Raw genomic sequence first — 24345 nt, 5'->3', positions numbered from 1 at the left:
TGCCCCCTTTCACTTTTTTATACGGGGTGCCGGCCGCGATCGCTCAGCCTGGTACCCCTCTTGAGTAACGGGCTGTTTTCACGGCATCCCGCTCCCAGGTGGTCTGGCAGGGCCCCGGTGCGCGCAGCACTAGGCCTGCAATGACATGGCGTTACGTGCCACCACGCGTGGCATGGCTGCACGTAGCGCTGCGAAATTCAGTAGTAGCGCCTCAGGAAGGAGGGGGAACACTTCCAGTAGCACACCGCCTCGTGCTTGGGGCGCTACTACTGAATTCACTGCGGAGGGGCGCTAACCCATCCAATTCTTCCCCCGTGTCTCTGTTTATCAAGCCAAGAATCCCGTATACTTTTTTAAAGTCGTAAAAGCACCCTAAAAATTACATGAAAAACTGCTGAATTACTGGAAAATCAGGAGCACCATGAATCGGATGAGTTAGTCGCTGTGCCCAGTTCCCTGCGTGCCCATCAATTGCGACTCGCCACAGCAGCAGAGACTCACTTAAGAACATAAGAAATAGGCGCAGGAGTCGGCCATTCGGCCCCTCGAGCCTGCTCCGCCATTCAATAAGATCATGGCTGATCTTCCACCTCGACTCCACTTTTCTGCCCTGTCCCCATATCGCTTGATTCCCTTATGTATTTATTCCATTCTATTTACCCTGTAGTCTTCTCACACATACATGCATCAGTACCAGAAAAACAGCATCATTTCTGTCCACCTGGCAGCCAGTGATAAGCTCCACACACACACATTTTTTTTAATAGGCTCCAATATTAGCCCCATTAAAGTTCTGACTGAACAGCACAATTCATCCTCGGCATTCCCGGTGGAAATGTGTCAACCAAAATGAAATGACCATAATTTACCCAGCGTGATGTTAAAGCTGTGTCTCTGTGTGTCTTTGGTGTATTGCAGCTGCTTCAGAAGAACTGCGATTATTTATTATTCGGCTGCATCCACACACAGCTCGAAAAGCCAATTTTAAAAATGTATGCTTTGAGAGCAGCTTTAGTTGCTTTGTGCTGTATCTCGTATTCCCAGCCCCTATTCTTGATTCAGCCTCTGTGCAAGAGATAACCAGCTTAAAGTGAAGTAACTTCAAGGGCACCGACAATTTGGCCGAGAAATTCGTCCCGGACGGTGGCATCAAACGGGCGCTATCGGATCGCCCACCCGTTATACCCAACATCTGCTATTCAGGTCCATTTGCCTGCAATTTAGCTGAATATCAGGCACTGTGTATAACGAGTGGCCAATCCGAGACTGCCCGTTTTGTACCACCGCCCGGGACGAATTTAGAAACATAGAAGATAGGAGCAGGAGTAGGCCATTCGGCCCCTCGAGCCTGCTCCGCCATTCAATGAGATCATGGCTGATCATCCAAATTCAGTACCCTGTTCCTGCCTTCTCCCCATATCCCTTGATCCCTTTAGCCTTAAGAAATATATCTAACTCCTTCTTGAATATATTTAATGAATTGGCCTCAACGGCCTTCTGTGGTAGAGAATTCCACAGGTTCACCACTCTCTGGGTGAAGAAATTCCTCCTCATCTCTGTCCTAAATGGCCTACCCCTTATCCTTAGACTGTGACCCCTGGTTCTGGACTCCCCGACCACCGGGAACATCCTTCCTGCATCTAGTCTGTCTAGTCCTGTTAGAATTTTATAAGTTTCAATGAGATCCCCTCTCATTCTTCGAAACTCCAGCGAGTATAAGCCCAATCTACCCAATCTCTCCTCATACGTCATTCCTGCCATCCCAGGTATCAGTCTGGTGAATCTTCGCTGCACTCCCTCCATGGCAAGAACATCCTTCCTCAGATAAGGCGACCAAAACTGCACACAATACTCAAGGTGTGGTCTCACCAAGGCCCTGTACAACTGCAGCAAGACATCCTTGTTCCTGTACTCGAACCCTCTCGCTATGAAGGCCAGCATACCATTTGCCTTCTTAACCGCCTGCTGCACCTGCATGCTTACCTTCAGCGACTGGTGCGCAAGGACACCCAGGTCTCGTTGCACTTCCCCTTTTCCCAATCTATTGCCGTTCAGATAATAATCTGTCTTCCTGTTTTTGCCACCAAAGTGGATTTCTAGCCGTTTATAACTTGAGGAAAAACTTATGCCATATTTGCCAACCTAGCTGTGCTGTACTTGTCGCCATCAGTGTCTCCATTTAAAAGGCATCGGTTACAAAGCATTATCATTAACTCTTTATTAATGTGTTCTTCACATATATGCGGAAACCAGGCCAGGGGTGTAAGACACCCTATTCTTATATACCTATACTAGCTGGGGGAGCCCGGCTTTGCCAGGGCTGTTTTGGGCTGGGCGGTTTAAATCGAGTCCCAGGCTTTGGGGCCTCTCTGTGTCCCTCTGTGAATCTGCTGCCGGGCAACATTTTAAATCGAGTCCCAGGCTTTTGGGCCCTGTCTCTGTGACCCTCTCTCAATCTGCTGCCGGGCAACATTTCTACCTTTTAATACCTTGAAAGATGAAAGTGAAAGTACTTATAAAACGTTTTTGGTAAATCTTATGTTATTTTTAAAAGAGATACTAACTTTTTCGAAGCTGGATGAGCAGATTTTGAGCTGGAAGTAAATGGGGTTTTTAGCTTGAGGCAATGGCTGCCAGATCCCTGAGATGAAAACGATTAGTCCCGCCCACAGACGCAGCGATTGGCCAACCATCAGGTGACTGAACTGTAGGATTGGTCAATCATGACGGCACAGGATTGGTCGAACCTTGACGTCAGTCAATCAATGCTAATTAGCAGATAATGAGTTTAATTTTGAAGGTTTTTTGCATAAGGCGCGAACAATTTTGGTCCGACCGAAAAGTAAATACGCTTACGACCATCATGGAACCGTAAGCTTTCTTTGGAGGTAACGCACGCGTAGGTATGCTCTATAACTTTCGAGTGCATAGCCGGACAGACGCACACCGGAGGACAGACAGACAGACAGACTGATCGATCCTTTTATATATATAGATACGTAGGATTAGGATTTGGTTTAATCTCATATGATTAAGGTTTTTGCCTCCTTTTGACTTATAAACAGCTTGTAGATTTGTACTGCAGCTAGAAATAATGAAATGATTAATTTGTTCATTCCCAGGTATGGATCACATTTAGAAAGAAAGAGCTTTGACAGCAAGGAGAGGATCTATTGTTGGCAAGGAATGCTTAATAATGGTATTGAGATAGGAAACGGGACAATGGGCTCAAGATGATAAATGAGTTGGCATCTGGTGTTCTGTCAGGAATTACCTCATTTCTAGGGGTCTTGTTCACAATAACTCTTGTCATGCCATAATGAATAATCAAGGACCATGCGTGACTAGAGGCCTATAAAGATCTTAGGTTTTCCTTCACAATTCGTAGAGACAAGAACGAAAGGATCGATGAAGGTTACAACTCTACCCAGAGGAAAAGCAGGGTAATATCGTTAATTCTCTGTATGACTACTGTTTAGATATTGAGTGTGTCAAGACTTGGCTGAACACAATAAAAGGTTTAGTTGTAACCATATTTGGTGTCAGATTCATATTCTCTTATGGGGTGGGGGTAACTAAAATGGAGTGGAGGACTTACCCACTCCTTTCCCACCCTGATCTGGCCAACTGCAATTTCAAATTGCAGGTGGCATGGACACCCATCCCAAGTGGGGCGGGGTCCTCTTTAAATCTGCAGGTTGGGCTCCGACGACATCACTGAGGCTCAATCTGCGATTTTAACCTGAGGCTTATATGGGGGCTTTCATGTCAGGCCCAAACCAGACGGGCACAGAAGCCAGGGTCAAAAGAGGCCCAGCGAGGTAATTTTTTTCAATTTTTTTTTGTAGTTTCATTGTGGGCCAGGAGGAGCAGGAGTGGATCCACAAGGAAATCTTGGCTTACCCTTGCCCCGGGCATTCTGCTCACACCGCCCTTCTCCCTTTATGGGATTTCTCTCCAAGAGTGTTTGGGGCCCTGGACGGTTGGAACACATCTTCCTCTCCCCTCCGCTTTCAGCATTCTGGAGGGATCGTGCCCACGTCCACTCCTCTATCACCCCCAACACCTGCTCCCCTTCCCACCGCACCATCCCATGCAAGCGCAGAAGATGCAACACCTGCCCTTTTAAGCTCCTCCCTTCCCACTGTCCAGGGCCCCAAACACTCCTTCCAGGTGAAACAGAGATTTACTTGTACTTTCAATCTAGTATACTGTATTCGCTGCTCATGATACGGTCCCTTCTACATTGGGGAGACCAAACGCAGATTGGGTGGCCGCTCTGCGGAACACCTCCGTTCAGTCCGTAAAGGTGACCCTGAGCTTCCGGTCACCTGTCACTTTAATTCTCTGCCCCACTCCCACTCTGACCTCTCCGTCCTCGACCTCCTGCATTGTTCCAATGAAGCTCAACGTAAGCTCGAGGAACAGCACCTCATCTTTCGATTAGGCACTTTACAGCCTTCTGGACTCAACATTGAGTTCAACAATTTCAGATCATAACCACTGCCCCCATTTTTTTGGATGGTAGCTGTTGATAATTCAGCTATTCCCATTTACACCTCTTCTAGACCCATCTTTTGTTTCTTTACTTGTCCCATTGCCATCTCTTTTCACCTCGCACCATCTTCCCTTTTGTCATTTAATCTCTCCTCCCTTCCACCTTATCACGGGCCTTCCATTTTGTTCTTTCCTTTCCCCCCACTTTCCCTGCCCCTACACTTGCTTAAAACCTGTTACATGTCTAACTTTTTCCAGTTCTGATGAAAGGTCATCGACCTGAAACATTAACTCTGTTTCTCTCTCCACAGATGCTGCCTGACCTGCTGAGCATTTCCAACATTTTCTGTTTTTAGTTCAGATTTCCAGCATCCGCAGCATTTTGCATTTATACAGTTCTTTTAACGTCGAAAAATGTCCCAATCTGCTTTACAGAGGGAGGTGGGTGAAGAAAATTAAATAATTAGGAATATATAAGGGAAAAAAAACATCAAGCCATGGAGGGAGAGACTAGGACAGGTGAGGAAGGCTTCGGCGAAAAGATGGGTTTTGAGATGGTTTAAAAATTTGGAAATGAGGAGCGGCAAAAGAGGTTTAGGGAATGGGTTCCAGAGAGTAGGACTGAGGTGGCTGAAGGTTCTGTCCCCAAAGGTGGGGTAAAGGGAGAAAGAGGTGCACAAAAGGTCAGAGTTGGAGGACTGAAGGTTTTCTATTCTTCAGTCTTGGGACGTGGGCATGACTGGCTGGGCCAGCATTTACACCTCTTCCCCAAATGCCCTTGAGAAGATGGTGGTGGACCTTCTATGCAACTGATTGGCTTGCTAGGTCACTTCAGAGGGCAGTTAAGAGTCAACCACGTTGGTTTGGGCTAGAGACACGTATAGGCCAGTCTTCCCTGGTCGTTGTGTAGCTCTGTATTGTCCCCATTCCTCCGTGGTGTGAGCTGGCCACGTAGCCAAGCTCCCAGTTTCCATCCCTGGTGAAATTCGGTTGGTAATGTACCGGCAGCAACAGTAAAATGACAGCAGAAGACCGCACCTGAAGAGTGAAACCATTACTCTGGAGAAGCAATCGTCATTCCAAGGGGTTTAGATAAGAACCAAAGGTGACATAAAAGAAAGACTTGCATTTCTGTAACGCCTTTCATGACCACCGGATGTCTCGAAGCGCTTTACAGCCAATGAAGTGTAGTCACTGTTGTAATGTGGGAAACGCAGTAGCCAATTTGCACACAGCAAGCTCCCACAAACAGCAATGTGATAATGAACAGATTGCGGGATAAATATTGGCCAGGACACCGGGGATAATTCCCCTGCTCTTCCTCAAAATAGTGCCATGGGATCTTTTATGTCCACCTGAGAGAGCAGATGGGGCTTCGGTTTAATGTCTCATCTGAAAGACAGCACCTCCGGCAGTGCAGCAGCCCTTCATCACTGCACTGGAGTGTCAGCCTAGCTTTAATGTGCTGAAGTCCCTGGAGTGGGACTGTGAACCCACAACTTTCAGACTCAGAGGCAAGGGTGATACCCACTGAGCCACAGCTGACACTGAGGGAAAAGAATTTTACATAGCGAGTGGTTAGGATCTGGAATGCGCTGCCTGAAAGGGCGGTGGAGGCAGACTCAATCGTGGCTTTCAAAAGGGAATTGGATAAGTACCTGAAGGAAAAAAAATTGCAGGGCTACGGGGAAAGAGCGGGGGAGTGGGACTAGCTGAAGTGCTCTAGCTCGACAGGCCGAATGGCCTCATTCTGTGCTGTAACCATTCTATGATAAGGAGGTGTTTCTATAATCAGTGCCAGGGATGTGGGCCCCACATTCTGACAGAAGACCTTTGAATGCTATGGTTTAACAAGGATTGCAATTATAAATCACCCTCAAAGCTTTGTACAGCAAAGGCATACCTGTAATTTACCAATTAATGTGATGAATGGTATTTGTTTAGTGGGCCTTTTTTAAATAATCGGTATAATTTAACTAATGAACAGAATAAATTGACACTGTCAGAAGAATCTGAACAACACAGATGTACTGGTACATTCATAGTGATGCAGTTCTTATCTTAAACAGAATTACTGTCTCAAGTGCCACATAACAAATGTCATCCCTTGGTTACAAATGAATGCTATTGAGTTACAGTGAAATGGACTGGTGTATCATTGAGATAATCACACAGGACCTAAGAGAGTTCAGTTGTGATAATAATAGCAAGCTCAGATTCATTCAGTAGGTGCAAGTGCTGAATGCAATAAAGGATCACCAGGGTTTGAGAAAACCGAGATTATCACACGCAGTCCACCTAATTACTAACATAAGAAGGGAGTTGGTGGTCTTAATCCATAGCCCACTGAGGTGGCCACAAGCAAGAAAGAGTAGTTATTCAAAGGGACGAGGTTAATCCTGGAGCATACAAGTTACCACGTGCACTTATAAAGAAAATCATAGATGCTAATATATGTCAGTGTAAATGAAAGCCAAATTTGGTTTAAATTAATGACAATGGAGACCATATTTATTTTGAAAGACTTATAGTTGGGAAGAAGCCCAGAACTGGATAGAATCGGATCATCATCTAGTCTGTTAGGACACTGTACAATGTACAGTGTGTTATACAGTGTGTTGGTACACTGCGGTATGTTTGTACACTGCGTGTTGTACAGTGTGTTGTACAGTGTGTTGTACACTGAGGTATGTTTGTACACTGTGTGTTGTACACTGAGGTATGTTTGTACACTGTGTGTTGTACACTGAGGTATGTTTGTACACTGCGTGTTGTACAGTGTGTTGTACAGTGTGCCAGTACACTGAGGTATGTTTGTACACTACGTGTTGTACAGTGTGTTGTACAGTGTGTTGTACACTGAGGTATGTTTGTACACTGTGTGTTGTACAGTGTGTTGTACAGTGTGTTGGTACACTGAGGTATGTTTGTACACTGCGTGTTGTACAGTGTGTTGTACAGTGTGTTGGTACACTGAGGTATGTTTGTACACTGTGTGTTGTACAGTGTGTTGTACAGTGTGTTGGTACACTGAGGTATGTTTGTACACTGCGTGTTGTACAGTGTGTTGTACAGTGTGTTGTACACTGAGGTATGTTTGTACACTGTGTGTTGTACAGTGTGTTGGTACACTGAGGTATGTTTGTACACTGCGTGTTGTACAGTGTGTTGTACAGTATGTTGTACACTGAGGTATGTTTGTACACTGTGTGTTGTACAGTGTGTTGTACACTGAGGTATGTTTGTACACTGTGTGTTGTACACTGAGGTATGTTTGTACACTGCGTGTTGTACAGTGTGTTGTACAGTGTGTTGTACACTGAGGTATGTTTGTACACTGTGTGTTGTACACTGAGGTATGTTTGTACACTGTGTGTTGTACACTGAGGTATGTTTGTACACTGCGTGTTGTACAGTATGTTGTACAGTGTGCCAGTACACTGCGGTATGTTTGTACACTGCGTGTTGTACAGTGTTCCAGTACACTGCAGTATGTTTGTACACTGCGTGTTGTACAGTGTGTTGTACAGTGTGCCAGTACACTGCAGTATGTTTGTACACTGCGTGTTGTACAGTGTGCCCGTACACTGCGGTATGTTTGTACACTGCATGTTGTACAGTGTGCTGGTACACTAGTGTCGTACAGTGAGTTTTCCTGAGTGTCAGTAAATTGCACAATGTGTTGCACAGTGTTTCGTACACTATGGTATCGCACAGTGCGTTGTACAGTGCACATTGTGTCTGTACACTATGGTATCAGTGTGTTGTCATGTGTCAGTACATTATAGCGTTGTACAGTGCATCGGTACATTATACAGTGTGTCAATACATTGTACAGTGTGTTGAACACTGTTTTAGTACACTATGGTATATAAAGTGTGTTGTGCAGTGTGTAAGTACACTGTAGAATTGTACAGTTTGTCTTTTTTTTAATTCATTGGATGTGGGCATCGCTGGCAAGGCCAGCATTTATTGCTCATCCCTAACTGCCTGTGAGAAATTTGTGGTGAGCCGCCTTCTTGCATACAACTGAGTGGCAGAGGGTAGTTAAGAGTCAACCACATTGCTGTGAGTCTGGAGGCATAGGCCAGACCGGGTGAGGGCGGCAGATTTCCTTCCCCAAAGGACATCAGTGAACCAGATGGGTTTTTACGACAATCCGGTAGTTTCGCGGTCACCATTACTGATACTAGCTTTTTATTCCAGATTTATTTAATTAAATGAATTTAAATTCTCCAGCTGCCGTGGTGGGATTTGAACTCACGTCTCGAGACCATTAGTCCAGGCCTCTGGATTACTAATTCAGTCACATAAAATCTATGCCACCATACCCCATAATATATCACTGTCTATACACTGCGGTGTTGTACAGTACCTTGTGAAATTGTACAGTATGTCAGTACTCCATGATATTGTACAATGTGCTGTACAGAGTGTCAATACACTAGGGTATCATATAGCATGCTGTATAGTGTGCTGGTACACTATGGTATCGTACAGTGTGCCAATAGACTATAATATTGTACAGTGTGTTGCACAGTTTGGTGGAACACAATTCAGCATGTAGAGCTCGAAGAAATATTTTGCTTTATAGGTTCCCTGCGCTCTCTTTATCCTAATAAAAATGCTAATGTTGCTTCCTGGATCAACTAGCAGGAGGTGAGTTATCTCCACTCAAGGTGAACAGGTTATCTTCCACTTTCACTTCCCATGAAGGGTAAATATGGCCCCAACTGCGCAGTTGGCAACTAACAGGATTCATTACACACGAGACAATTGAGTTTTAATGCATATCGCACAGACCTTTAAAAAGGTTATCTGTGAGGTTTAGTTATTTTAAGCTGTGAGTGCTAAAGATCTGAAGAATTTTTACTGCAACAGGATATAAATAAAGCAACATTTCCAAATGATACTTCTGCCATTGTCCATAATCTGCAGTGTAATATCTGGAAATAACAAGAGGAACATTGACTGTCAGCTTACCTTAAATACAAAACCCTCAGGACAGCTTAACTGATCGTACCAGAATGCCTTGTACATGACCAGCATTAACAGGCAGGCCAGGAATGCCATTGTAATGAGTATCAATCCAGTCAGCTACAGGAATCAAATCATATTTAGAGTGAGGGACAAGACATACATAATACATATTCATTATTATGCAGTGGCTGTTATTCCACTTAGATGTTTGGTGATGAGAGATGAACTTCATTGAAAGTGCGAGCAAACTCTATTTATGAAGAGCTGAATGGTTTCCACTGGGTTACCTTGACTTTTTCTGAGACTTCATCGTAAAGGTTAATGTTGAGCTTCTTAATTCCAGGGATGTACAGCTTTTTCTTTTTCTTCTGCTGCAGCTGATACTCTGTCCTGGTCTTCACCACGACCTGCGGGGAATTGGGTGGGAGTTAAGAGTCCAGCTCTAGGCAGTGTTTGAAAAAATATTGCTGGTAATCTAACATCCGAGTGAATTTTTATTTTGGCTAATTCCCCCCCCCACCTCAGTATTGGTCTTCCTGTCTCCATTAAATAATGCCCCCTCTGTTCCAGCTATTCCAACTAACTGGATTGCTCTTCAAAAGGGCCGGCACAGGCTCGATGGGCCGAATGGCCTCCTTCTGTTCTATGATTCAGCTGCACGACGGGCAATCAAGCTCTGCCATGTCCCAGCTTTATTGGAAAGGCGTTTTCATCCGCTAATTTGACTTGCAAGATAGTTCACCAGTTAAGGGAGGAGAGGACAGTGATGAAGGCAGGGTATCATCAGCTACTGTCTAAAACTGTAATTTCCAGAGGAACTAAGGCAAGCATGTGGAAACCCTATGAGAAGAGTTTTTTCATGCAGTGTAGCAATGACCTTTTGTGGCTATGGCGCTGTAGGAGAATTTTTGGGTCAGGTTGCCCTTAGTGCTTGCCCATGCCATTTCTCGTACAACCTTACAGCTCTTACTCCATCTCATGATTACCCACATCTCAGCAGCGCACATATTCAAGCTGCAACTTACAATTGAAAGCCTGCCAGACTATCATATTCCAAGAGCTTCATACATCAAATCATTTTAACAGCAACATGTCCATCTACTTATACCCAGGATGGCCTTCAGGTTGGACATGGGGCAACCAACATGATCCCCTTGTGCACTGGAACATCCAGGAGTGCAGTAACATTGGGCGCACATTCAGTGGGAAAGTGCTGATCGATGCATCAGTCACTTGTTGATATATTAGAATTACATAGAACGTGTAACATTGGCCCTGAAATTAGGATCGGGTGCTTGCCGCGCGTGCAAGCCCCCGATCTGCACTCACCCTGCGCGCCGACATCTGAAGCCTGGGCCTGCTTGGAATTCCTGTCACTGGCCCGGTTCAGCTGTCGGCGCGCTGTGCTAACCTGATCCAGCGGCGTAGTTATTGCGATGTGCCGGCTGGGATCAGGTGAGCACTGTGCAGCCAATCAGGGGAGGGGAAACTCATTCATGAGTTTGACAGAAAGAGCTGTCAAACTCATGAAAAGTCCTGGCCCCAAAACACTACTTAAACCTGAAAGAAAATTTAAAAAAACATTGCACTACTTAAATGAACAATAAAGAACTCTGAAAAACTATTTTAAACAATAATTTAAAAATTTGAAATTTTTTTTTTAAATCAGGGCTAAAACTAAACTTACCTTACTGTAAATTCTTTAAAAATAACAAACCTGTGGAAAAAAAAATTCTCAATTGTACTAAAAGCCCACTTACCTGAAAAACTAAGTACTTACGTGTGGTTTTTCTATGCGTAAAGACCGGAGGCCTTTACACACGCGCAACTCAGAAAAAAAAGAAGGAATTTCACTGCGCACGCGCTGCCTGTGCAGTCGCGCGCGTTCTGCCTCTAAACCCCTTGGGTCAGAGGACAGGAAATGCCGGTTTTCAGCGCATGCGCTGTGCATGCTGAAAACCGGCAATTCCTCCGGGCACACGCGTGAGTACCCCGTCCGTACTCACGCGTTGTGCCCGGAATTACTGGGCCATCGAAACAAGCCATTTGGCCCAACCAGTTCATGCCAGTGTTTATGCTCCACTCAAACCTTCTCCCATTCTTCCTCATCTAGCTCTAACAGTATAACCCTCTACTCCCTTCTCCCTCATGTGCTTATCTAGCTTTGCCTTAAATGCATCTATACTATTCGCCTCAACTACTCCCTGTGGTAGCGAGTTCCACATTCTCACCATTCTCTGGGTAAAGAAGTTCCTTCTGAATTCCCTACTGATTTCTTGGTGACTCTCTTATATCAATGGTCTCTAGTTATGCTCTTCCCCACAAGTGGAAACATTCTCTCTGTCTACTCTGTCAAAACCTTTCATAATTTTAAAGAACTCTATTAGGTCACCCCTCAGCCTTCTTTTTTCATCCTTTCCTGATAGGTATAACCTTGTAATTCTGGTATCGTCCTTGTGAATCTTTTTTGCAATGACCTCAGACATTGGCAGGTAGCTCTCTCCCACCACCTCAAGCACAAAATACTGTCATGGAATAATAAACTTAATTTAAAGAGCTAAAAAACTTGGCTCCCAAAAATGTTTATCACAAGACATTTCAGAAATATGGAAAAATGTCTGATAAAACCAACACAGTACGAACAGGTACTGTAAACAATGCAAACATAAAAGTCTGTTCCCCTTTAAGAGTTTAATCGGCCATTCTAATTGGATGCTGAAGGAAACACATAGAGCAATGCAAGCAAATTCCACAGAATTGATCATTGAAATATTTTAGCATTAAATCTGGGTCTTTAATGAAGCTAAGGCATGAACTTGGTACAAGAAACCTAGCAAGCAAAATGCAGCAGATCACACCATCGCAGCCCAGTAGGGAGGGAATGGGCCCAGGGCCTGCTCTCCGAATTCTGCAACCCCCCTTGCTGCTGTCCTGGGACACCGGCACTGCAAAGTCAACCCGCAAGATTAGTTTAATAAGCGAATGGAACACTGCCACACGCTCAAATGTAAAACAGGAAATTAAACCTGAGTAAATGCTGCGTGAGTGAGACATGGCATAGTGTCGATTACACTAGTCACTTACCTCCGCAGTTCTGGCTTCCACCCAGCCACACCATGCACCATCCCTCATATATGAGACACTCTTCAGATTAACGTCTAAATACTCCTACGTGAGGCTGAGAGGCTACGCTGTGCAGATTCTACCCTTACACCTCAGTTCTGCTCGACACCGGAGCACTCTAAATTTCCCCATACAATCCGCTTTCTGATTGCCAGTGGAGACGCTATTGGGAGCGCTGGTCTGGATTCTGGCAGAGCTACCTTGGTGGGAGTGGGACTAGCTGAAGTGCTCTTGCAGCGAGCCGGCACAGGCCGAATGGCCTCCTTCTGTGATTCTATGATTCTAGCTGGTCCACCTCTGAATCTGCAGTGAAACTGTTGGCTGGTGTCTCGAGCGTGATTTGCCAGTTCACTGAATTCTTTCTGCTGCACATGATGTCCACTGCTCGGAACGGGCATTGCTCAAGGCCAGAAACATTGGCTAAACGTATAATTCACATCTGTTCTTATTCTCTTTCTTTCAGATTGTAATGCAGTGAAGTAATGACATTGTTACATGCCTTTGGAGCTGCCTCGATGACTCCGTTTGTGAAAGGCACTGTCCATATAGACCAGGGCTGATCCTCAGGCTGAGCTGAGCTAAAGAAAGACTCACATTTCTATAGCACCTTTCACGACTGCAGGACGTCCCAAAGCACTTTGCAGCCAATGAAGTACTTTTGAAGTGTGGTCACTGTTGTAATGTAGGAAAGTTAGCTGAACCTAGCCAAGCAACAACAGGGAAACTACACCTGGACTCAGTGCTCCGATTACTAGCCAGCAACCTTTGCTAGAACTGCGGTATATTTGGACACCAGCCGTAATGTGCCGCACAGCCAAATACACCTGCTCAAACTCATTGCTTGGACTCAGACATGAAGAATGGGCAATTAATCAAAGTTCTGGCTCACAGCTGGCACCCATATGCGACCGAGCTTACGTCAGTCACTGTGGGTGGGGCGACACATTGGAGATCATAGGGTAAGCTCATCAAACCCACACGCTCAGCACGGAGCTGCGCTCAAAGGGAGTGAGAGTCGGAGGTAAGACTACAATACTGTAGCATTGACTCTCCAACCTAAGCTGCCTTCGAGCACTACTCTGTACTGGGAGCACAGAATCAGTGACTTTACACACATGTCACTGCAATGTCGTCAACTTGATCACACGCACTGGTGCAAAGAAACTCTCCAACAGAATGTAGCAACTGGATCAAGCTGATCCAGGGCACAGCTGGAATGGTCCTGCATCACCTGATCTAAGATTCAGTGTAAATAGCAGATTATACTAAGGTTGGAACTGCTAGTGCTGAAAGTATATATTGAGTGTAACATGTCAATATTTTCTAAAGCTGAATTATGGTTGGTGCAATGGAGATTGTGCTGGGGGAGGTTGTATCTGCTAAATCCATTCATTGTAAATTCACCCACACAGATAGAAAACAGATGACTGTGGTTTTTCAAACCCTTATACCACCCTCCGCTCACTGCCCACTCTTGCTCTGGAGTGCATGTCTAACCCAATGTCCCCCAAACCTAGCTTAGTGCCTGGCAATGGAGTCATTGGCAATGGGGTCATTGGCAATAGGGTCATTGGCAATAGGGTCATTGGCAAAGATGTCGTTGGCAATGGGATCATTGGCAATGGGGTCATTGGTAATGGGGTCATTGCAATGGGGTCATTGGTAATGGGGTCATTGCAATGGGGTCATTGGCAATGGGGTCGTTGGCAATGGGGTCATTGGTAATGGGGTCATTGCAATGGGGTCATTGGCAATGGGGTCGTTGGCAATGGGGTCATTGGCAATGGGGTCATTGGCAATGGGATCATTGGCAATAGGGTCGTTGGCAATAGGGTCATTGGCAATGGGGTCATTGGTAATGAGGTCATTGGCAATAGGGTCATTGGCAATGGGGTCATTGGCAATGGGATCATTGGCAATGGGGTCATTGGCAATGGGGTCATTGGCAATGGGGTCATTGGCAATGGGGTCATTGGCAGTGGGGTCATTGACAATAGGGTCGCTGGCAATGGGGTCATTGTCATTCTGGGTTTGTCTCGAAGTGCTTTACAGCTGCACTATGTGGGGAACGTTCAGAGTTCATTTTAATATATTCTTCATGACAGTCAAAGGAATTGGCATTTAGAAACCAAGTTCGATTTCAGTGAACAGAATTATTCATGTAAACAGCTAGGGGCCAGAAATTCGCCTGGGGCGTTTTGGGGCCCAGGCTCGGCACTGTGTGAGCAGCACGCACCCAAAACCAAGAGGCCCGAGGATCCATAAAAATTGGTCCTCGGGTTACACTGGTCACGCCTCCCAAGGCAGCTCGCCCGATGAGAAAAAATAATTTAGGGCTGCCTGTCTCGCTGTCAGTGGCCCTCGGGTATGTCCTGGGAGGGGGTTTGACGTGGGGTACAGGGGGTGGGGGGCGCGATCGCAACGCCTTAATAGGCGAGCATTTCTGCCCCACTCACCGATAATTTTAAGATGGGGTCCTTCAACAGGCGTTAGTCCCCTCGATAACGTATTCAGCTTGGCAGGCGCCTAAAAAACTGGGCCCTGCGAATTTAACAATGGGACCAACACCTGCGCAGATTGGCACAGGCTGCCCCACTGCTAAATTGGTGTGCTTTGCACCCACTTTACACCCAAACAAACGCTGCAACGCACACCAATTTCTACCCACTAGTATCAGCACCAGGATCCTTTTTTAATTTAAATATTTACCAACAATTATATTTCACTTTAGCGGCCTTTTGTCTGGTTCTTGGTTGAATTTTTTTTTAAATAAATTCTGTTGAAATAGCGAGCGTTGATGAGATCATCAGGAAGCAGGTTAGGCGAAAATCAAGGCACCCTGACTAAATTGGGAGTGGGGGCCATGCACTAAATTAGATATTTTTTTTCCCTGTTAAAACTGATTTTGATCAGCATATGCGATTGTCTTTTCGCAACCAGGTCTTGTAAAAGTGGAGTCGAGTGAGTTTGACAGTGTGGAGGAGCTGCGTTACCATCAGCACAGATACCGTCCTTAACCAGAAATCGTTCAGCGTCAGTGGAGCCTGTTTAATTCAGCTCGCTCTCCCCATTGGGCCCAGTGTCTGCTGAGGATACTGTCAATGGCATCATGTGACTGGAACTGCAGCACCGAAAGGTCTATTTTAAACTGCAAATTCTTTCGAAATAAATGTTGACACCATTCATTATTTATATTTCACAGTTTCTCAGATGCACGCAAATTTTTTTTTTTCTGCAGCTCCTTAACAGCTTGGTGTTGAACTGCAGTAGGTGATGTAGTACTGAGCCGTATGGATCAGGAAGATTCCAGGTTCAATCTCTGGTCTGCGTTGTTATCTCAGCCCGGGTAGCAATAGCAGCACTACAATTGGCCTCAGTGACTCTGGGCGGGACCAGGGGGTGGGGGAAATCAGACAAGGTTTCTACTCCTCATCGCTATTAACTGACCCCTGTTGTGTATATTTTGGATAGAGGGCAAGGACAGGAATCGGTTTTGCTTTGATAGTGCTGCCTCCCAAGGGTTAAATCGCCGACCGATACTCGCCGACTCGGCCCGCACATGAAGAACGGTCACTTCAGCAAAGGACCAAAGGGCCATTTGCACCCACAGAATTGTACTGTAGGTCAGTGCCTTCAGGAGAAAGATTGGAGGGAAAATATTCCTGTAAGTATCTGATCTGTATACATAGGGGGAAAAATTGGGTATCGCCCATTTTGGGGCGCTAATATCGGCCGGGCGCAAAGTTTAGCGCAAAATTCGCCTCTATCGCCCCTGGAGGTGATTCGAGCGCTAAATCAGGCACTACACACCTCTCTTAAGGCGTTAACGTCGGGGAGCGAGGCGCTACCTCAGAACGCTACCGAAGCTCAGGCGATGGCAGTTACCATGGAAGCCAGACAGACTGGTGCCGTCCAGTTCTTAAAGGGGAGGGGCCATCTTGCTGGCCAGCCACACCCTGCTCATTGCAGCCTTGAATCTCAGCCTGGAGAGACCTCGAAAGCAATTGTGTTGGAAGCACTAATGGATAGGCCCAGGGAAAGAGCTCTGCACTTAGGAACCTCAAAAGTGGTGCTGAAGGTCAAAACTCCTTAGGACAGCGTTAAATCTCTCCAGACGTCTCTCTCCGTCTCAACCTGCGTGTACCAAACATTTTGCCGACAAGAAAAAAGCAGGAAGCGCCCGCCTTTAAATAGCGCTCCCCCAGCCCCTTCCCGACTTGAAAATGTTCCCCTCTACCTGTCGTTCCTAGCGGCAGGTGCTAAGGGCAGGGGGTGCGACTCAATTTCCGGTCCGGGGCGGTACCGGGGCGTTGCACGCTTGCATGACGTCACGATCTGAGGGTGCAGGAGATCGTGGCGGTAGTGTTTAGTGCAAAAACGACAGGTCAATTTCGTGAGTGGCGCTAAAATCGCCGCGCTCGGGCGCTAAGTTGCCCCCCAGAGGCGCTAATGGGAGGCGCTAACCAACCAAATTTTTCCCCATAGAATTTACATTTTCAACTGGTGTAAATGAAAAATTGCGGGGGACAAAATGACTGAGCCCACTCAGACATCGTGCTCTGACATTGCTCCTTCCCACCCTAATAGATAGGAGCATCAAAACCATTCTCCTAAACCAAAGAAAATCCCATTGTATATATAACTACTGGGGATTAAATACTGCAGCTGAAATGACTGAAGCTATGTATTTGGAAACCAACTGTGTTTATGTGGTGCAGAGGAGTTGGAGGTCAATCGATAATCTGCCATTAATTTTTTGTTAATGTGTATTATCTATTGGGAAGCATAGACCTGCCAGATTCTTTATTATGGTGTTTTTAATTAATATGTTTTCTATATTCTAAATTATTTACAATCCACAATTGATTAACATAAATCACCGGGATGTCTTTAGTTATCAACTGGCATGATATCAATATAAGGAGAAACGAGCACGTTACTTTAAACAAAGTCCTAATTTCATTCGGGTTTAACTCATACTGTTCTGTCTGATAGAGCCATTTATGTAGAGCCTGAATTTACACCACTGTGTGCAGCCTTAATGCATTCAGCTGAAACTACTCCCTCTGCAATTTCAGCAGAGGCATTGGGCTGGATTTTCATTGGGCCGTGGAGGCGGGATTGAAGGCGTGTGGGGGGTTTAAAATCCCAAAATCGTTGGTCCCGACCCCATCACGCACCCAACCCGCCTCCATGCCAGTTTCAAAGGAGGCGGGTACCCGACCCGCGCTGGGACCCGCCTCCCCGAGGCGGGAAGGGGATTAGTGCCAATTAACTGCCTGTTAACAGGTAGTTAACAGGCAGTTTTTAGCCTAATCCCTATTTTCATTGTTGATATGTGGGATTGCCGACGGCTCGAAACCACGCCAAGTTAGCGAGGCGGGCCGTTGGGATGAAGGGCTTGGAGGGGTCGAGATGTCCGGTGTTCAGGTGAGTGATGGGTGCATGTGTGCAGAGGTAAGTGTGTTTGGTGTGTTTAAAGTGTTTAAAGAAGTTCTACTTACCTTTACAGCCTTCCTTCCTTCAGGTCTCGGGAGTCCCTCATCTCACCGGCACAGAAAGCAGAATGGCCGCGATCTGTCAAAATCTGCAACCTCTGCTTTCTGTTCCGGGGAGATCTCTAAATCATCCTGAGAGGGAGGAATTAACTTGGAGTACAGATTGGCAGTGTTTGACAGCTTCAAACAGCTGTGAAATGCTGATATTTCATCTGTCAAAAGGTCTTGACAGATGAAATTTCAATCTGTGATGTCACCTGTTGCCAGGTGGCCCTTAATTGGCCTGCTGAGCCGCCCATTAACTTGTTTAAAATAACTGAGTTTGCCTCTCCACTGAAATAGCAGAACTAGGGGTCACAGTCTCAGGATAAGGGGTCGGCCATTTAAGAGCGAGATGAGGAGAAATTTCTTCACTCAGAGGGTTGTGAATCTTTGGAATTCTCTGCCCCAAAGGGCTGTGGATGCTGAGTCGTTGAGTATATTCAAGGCAGAGATCGATAGATTTTTGGACTCTAGGGGAATCGAGGGATATGGGAATCGGGCGGGAAAGTGGAATTGAGGTCAAAGATCAGCCCTGATCTTATTGAATGGCGGAGCAGGCTCGAGGGGCCGAATGGCCGACTCCCGCTCCTATTTCTTATGAATTCACATCAACACGTTAAGCATTCGTATGTTAGTATCCCATGGCGTAATTGATTTCTCCTTTAATGGTCACTATGGGCTTTTAATATTATCTTTATATACATGCTGGAAGGCGCCTTTGCCATATTAAGTGCCTTTTTCTCCCCTTCTGTTTCAGTCCCATGACACATTCTATTCTCTAAACAAGAGACCAAACAAATGGTCTGCTTCTAGAGCTCTGCTCCTGAGCAGCCACCAGTACATGCATGGGAGTGTCTGAGGAGACTCGCCATCCAATTTCCGCTATGTTCCCTGTGAGAAAAATGACCGAGGCAGCCCACCCTGATAGCAAGGCCAAGATAGGGAACTCTGAACCACTGACTTGAACCCACACTTCCTAACCTCGACGGCACAGAAGCCAGCGTCTAATCTCTGCCTTTGTTTTTATGTCGATGTAATTCTGTCTAAAAAATCATATTGCTGTGCGACATCAAGATAAGCTGACGCAATCACGCGACTAAGTCTAAATTTCATTTGGGTTTAACTTGTACTGTTACGTTCGTGTACACGTGAACATTTTCGAACAGTTATCCATTTCAAAGGCGACGACCAGCCAGGGTGACAGCTGCCTTGCTGTTCCATGGTGTGACTGAAGCCCAATCCTCACCCTGTGCTCTCCCTTCATTAAAGCCATGCACGGTTGCAATGTATTTCTATGTACCTTCTCGGGGATAGGCTGCTGAAGCTGATTAACATCCAGTGGGGTGATCAAGGGGATGTTGTCAAAGCCATCGTCTGCACCGTGCTCTTTCTCTGTCTTCTCAGAGAGATTGCACCCAGGCTTCACCATGTCTGATTGGAACGACTAAAAAAAGGGGGGAAAAAAGATAATCAGGAACTGACATAAGAAAACTACTAAGCACTTGGTTTGAGTATAAAACAAGGCTTTAATCAACTGTTTCACAACCATGAGTTTCTAGTTACATCACTAGTTCCTGGTTACAAAAACATCCTGAGTAAGCTGGGCCCACGCCCGAGTATTTATACTCCTTGGACGGCGCCACCAGCTGGCCGCCCAGTGTTATCTCATGTTTCATTTCTACATGAATGGTAAGATTCATGACAGGAACTTCTGATAAAGAGACTTCCTAAAATTTAGCCCATGTCCAACTTAACATTTAAAGAGCCTGTTCCCAGTTCTACAATATAAAGGGATCTTGTTAATTCATTAAAGAGGTTGCAGGCAAAATACTGCGGATGCGGGAAATATGAAATCCAGGTGCAATTAAATATGCGTGGACCAGACATTTTCTAATGAAGAGGGCGCCATTTTAACCCTTAGTTCAAACACACATTAATTGCACACACTTATCATTCAAAAGGTAATACAAAATCATTTTTTGTACTCGTTTAAAATCTGTTACACCTCTAAATTTTTCCAGTTCTGATGAAAGGTCATCGACCTGAAATGTTAACTCTGTTTCTCTCTCCACAGGGTCAGTGAAACCGGCTCTTAATGTTTTGCTTAAATCCCACCATGTTGGAGTAGGATCTCCGGAGCAGACACTATCTCCTTCACTCTCTTCGTCTTTAACTATGTCCATTTTTTACTTAAATGTTAGTAAGCCATGATTTGGAAGCGACTTTGCCACAGTAAGCATGTTTTTGTTCACAGAAGAACATAAGAAAATAGGACCACACTTGGAGTACTGCGTACAATTCTGGTCACCATCTTATAAAAAGGATATAGAGGCACTGGAGAGGGTGCAGAGAAGATTTACAAGGATGATACCAGAAATGCGAGGGTATACCTATCAGGAAAGGATAAACAGGCTGGGTCTCTTTTTGCTTGAAAAAAGAAGGCTGAGGGGTGACCTAATTGAGGTCTTTAAAATTATGAAAGGTTTTGATAGAGTGGATACAGAGAGAGTGTTTCCACTTGTGGGGAAGAGCAAAACTAGAGGAAGAGCAAAACCAGAGGCAAACAATATAAGATAGTCCACCAAGAAATCAAATAAGAATTCAGAAGAAACTTCTTTACCCAGAGAGTGGTGAGAATGTGGAACTCGCTACCACAGGGAGTAGTTGAGGCAAATGGCATAGATGCATTTAAGGGGAGGCTAGATAAGCATATGAGGGAGAAGGGAATAGAGGGTTATGTTGACAGAGTTAGATGAGGAAAGACGAGAGGAGGCTCGAGTGGAGCATAAAGGCCGGCATGGACTGGTTGGGCTGAATGGCCTGTTTCTGTGCCGTATATCCTATGTAATCCTATGTAATTAGGAGCAGGAGTAGGCCATACGGCCCATCGAGCCTACTCCACCATTTAGTAAGATCATGGCTGATCTTCTACCTCAACTCCACCTTCCTGTCCTATCCCCATATCCCTTGATTCCCCTAGAGTCCGAAAATCTATCTATCTCAACCTTGAATGTACTCAACGACTCAGCATACACAGCCCTCTGCGGTAGAGAATTCCAGAGATTCACAACCCTCTGAGTGAAGAAATTTCTCCTCATCTCAGTCTTAAATGTTCGACCTCTTATCCTGAGACTATGCCCCCTAGTTCTAGACTCTCCAGCCAGGGGAAACAACCTCTCATCATCTACCCTGTCAATCCCCCTCAGAATCTTATATGTTTCAATGAGAGCACCTCACATTCTTCTAAACTCCAGAGAGTACAGACCCAATCTACTCAATCTCCCCTCAATGCTGTCTACATTCTGCACCCAGTGTACTGCAAAGTACAACATAGTTAGATGTAAAGTTGCCTCTTCTCTACCTCTAGACTTGAGTCTCGTAACAAAATCCACAGTCGCTCCAGTGTGAAGGTTCACATCAGCTTTCCTTGTTCCCTCTCTAAATGTATTCACCAATTTTGGTTCCAGTTTGTGCTAAATATGAGCAGCTCATGCTCACGAGCAACAGGGTTCAGGTTGTCCAAAGTCATTCCATATAGGACCTCTATAGGCAGTCAAACAAATGCTGGTACTTGTATCCCATCAGTTTGCATTAGGTTCAAAACCAGATCCCAGGGGAAAAGTACTAACTGTGCAGCCTTGCCCAATCATGTTGTAACATGAGTAATCAATTGTGTGACTGTATAGGAGGGTCAATATTACACCTTTATTCTTACAGACTAATACATGTTACTATTATAAGCTGTGGCAGCTTCATCTGATCCTCAGAAAACCCTTGTCTCTGCATTGCAGTCGAGCAACCAACATGCAGAAGTGTCTGACTGTTCCTTTCTCTGGTGCTGAACTCAGGCTCAAGGGCATCCCAAATTACCTTGGAGTGGTTCTAGATTGAAGTCACGCATACATACAACAACAACAACTTGTATTTATCTAGTGCCTTTAACATAGTAAAACGTCCCAAGGCGCTGCACAGGAGTACTAAAAGAGAACAAATTTGACACCGAGCCACATAAGGAGAAATTAGGGCATGTGGCCAAAAGCTTGGTCAAAGAGGTAGGTTTTAAGGAGCGTATTAAAGGAGGAAAGAGAGGTAGCGAGGTGGAGAGGTTTAGGCAGGGAATTCCAGAGCTTAGGGCCCAGGCAACAGAAGGCACGGCCGCCAATGGTTGAGATTATAATCAGGGACGCTCAAGAGGGCAGAATTAGAGGAGCGCAGATATCTCTGGGCGGGGGGGGGGGGGGCGGGGGTGGAGTTGTCGGGCTGAGGAGATTACAGGAGGAGCGAGGCCATGGAGGGATTTGAAAACAAGGGGGAGAATTTTGAAATCGAGGCGCTGCTTAACCGGGAGCCAATGTAGGTCAGCGAGCACAGGGGTGATGGCATCAACATCTGATGAAAGCCACAGCTAAGATAAAGACTAGGATCAACTTAATCCACAGATTAGCTGGGACCAGTTGAGGAGAAGATGCTCAAACCTTGCGGACAGCCACCTCGCTCCTTGATTTTTTTAGTAGCTGAATATTCCACACCAGCATGGGCAGGAAGGGCACAGATACATCTTGTGGACTTGCAGTTGAATCATCACAGGAGTGCTGGAACCAACACCGACAGTCTGGCTCTCTGCCCTCAAACATATCTTGCCACCACCTCTCGGAAGAGAAGCAGCATTAATCAGTGAATACAACCACGCCCCAGCAAACTCAGATTTGCCAATTAACGAGGATCTCCAGAAGCCCCCGAGATGCAGCAAATTAAGTCCAGCAACCTCTTCTGATTAGCATGCCGAACCTCTCAAAACCTCGGAACTCTTGCCTAAAGACAAGTGGCGGAGGATGTGGGAGACCAGCGGGTTCAAGAATCAGGAGCGGGATCACCGACCCTGCAGATCAACAACCGGCTTCACCGCGCCACATAAAATATGGGTCACTGCGAATCGCATCAGAACTTCGTGTGGGCGCTGCTACCACCTGCTACGTGAATGGAAGGTGAAGGGCGGCCCGACGTGTTGTAAGATTCTAAAAACTGTAATAAAACCGCTGCTACTGTGTGGAGATCGAAATTGTGAATGAATGGTAAGATGATAACGGACGGATTTAAAATGTAAGAAATCAGCAGGTGTTCTTTGTTTGTGAAGACACAAAATGGTGGTCAGCGTGTGTTCTTTGTTTGAGAGGCCACCTGGAAAAGAAGGGGAGAACATACATCTCACAGGAACAGGAATGTGTCATGCAGATGGAACTCCAATGAGGGAAGGTTTGGAGTGGAACTGACCTATCCAAGGGAGGCAGAGAGTAACTTACGATCAACGAGGCCTTATAACCCAGTGGGGGGAGTTTTCAGAGACAAGAGAAAGAACAGAGAAGACAAAGCAGGAGGAAGATTGAAGTGAGAAAGCCGGCCAGTTTATGTTTCGACTTAAAGTTTCCTTTGACCGATCACCCAGAAATGAAGGAGTATGTATGAAAATTGTACATGGGCTTAGATATTGTTAAAGGGGGTACTTTTATGTACAATTGAATCATTAAAGGGACATGTTTATATACTTTGAATTGATAAGTTGCCGGCATATTTATTGCTGGGAGTTCTTTGAATTTATTGCCCAAGGTGCTTCTATGTATACTTGAATTTTGAACTATAGTCTGATTAAGAGACCAATTTTATTGATCGCATCCTTGTCTGTCATTGTTAAGCTAATTCGTAATTCTCGAGGTCCGAACAGTAGTAAGAGGGGTCTAAGGATAAGGAGTAAGCCATTTAGGACAGAGACGAGGAGGAATTTCTTCACCCAGAGAGTGGTGAACCTGTGGAATTCTCTACCACAGAAGGCAGTTGAGGCCAATTCATTAAATATATTCAAGAAGGAGTTAGATATATTTCTTAAGGCTAAAGGGATCAAGGGATATGGGGAGAAGGCAAGGACAGGGTACTGAATTTGGATGATCAGCCATGATCTCATTGAATGGCGGAGCAGGCTAGAGGGGCCGAATGGCCTACTCCTGCTCCTATCTTCTATGTTTCTATGTAAGAGAAAGTTCTACAGTGTCACTGTGGAGATACCGCCCGAACCATGGAGCTTCTTGTGAGTCATTGCTCGCTAAGATCGTGGAGTAATAGCTTCTAATCACTCCGTATCACCAGAGTCCAGATAGTGAAGGACCAGCTTGGTCATCGACATTTAATGTTGCTTTTCAAGCTGCCGTACGAA

General features: G+C 45.5%; 1 protein-coding gene across 1 annotated transcript in view; it reads right to left on the bottom strand.

Moving 5' to 3' along the window:
• caly (calcyon neuron-specific vesicular protein) overlaps positions 1 to 24345 on the bottom strand; it is a 58468-nt gene that overhangs the window by 9140 nt on the left and 24983 nt on the right. The window contains exons 2-4 of the mRNA XM_085970420.1: positions 19441 to 19584; positions 9765 to 9884; positions 9481 to 9594 (exon numbers count right to left, since the gene is read on the bottom strand). Of these exons, the coding sequence (XP_085826546.1) occupies positions 9481 to 9594; positions 9765 to 9884; positions 19441 to 19569 (363 nt within the window). The 5' untranslated portion in view covers positions 19570 to 19584. The remainder of the gene's footprint in view (positions 1 to 9480; positions 9595 to 9764; positions 9885 to 19440; positions 19585 to 24345) is intronic.

The sequence above is a fragment of the Somniosus microcephalus genome, chromosome 29 (genome assembly GCF_052327205.1).
Source record: "Somniosus microcephalus isolate GS21.2 chromosome 29, FLI_Smic_1.0, whole genome shotgun sequence".
NCBI lineage: Eukaryota > Metazoa > Chordata > Chondrichthyes > Squaliformes > Somniosidae > Somniosus > Somniosus microcephalus.
Note: the sequence above shows the minus strand (reverse complement) of the source record. Positions and strands in the feature narration are given on the sequence as shown.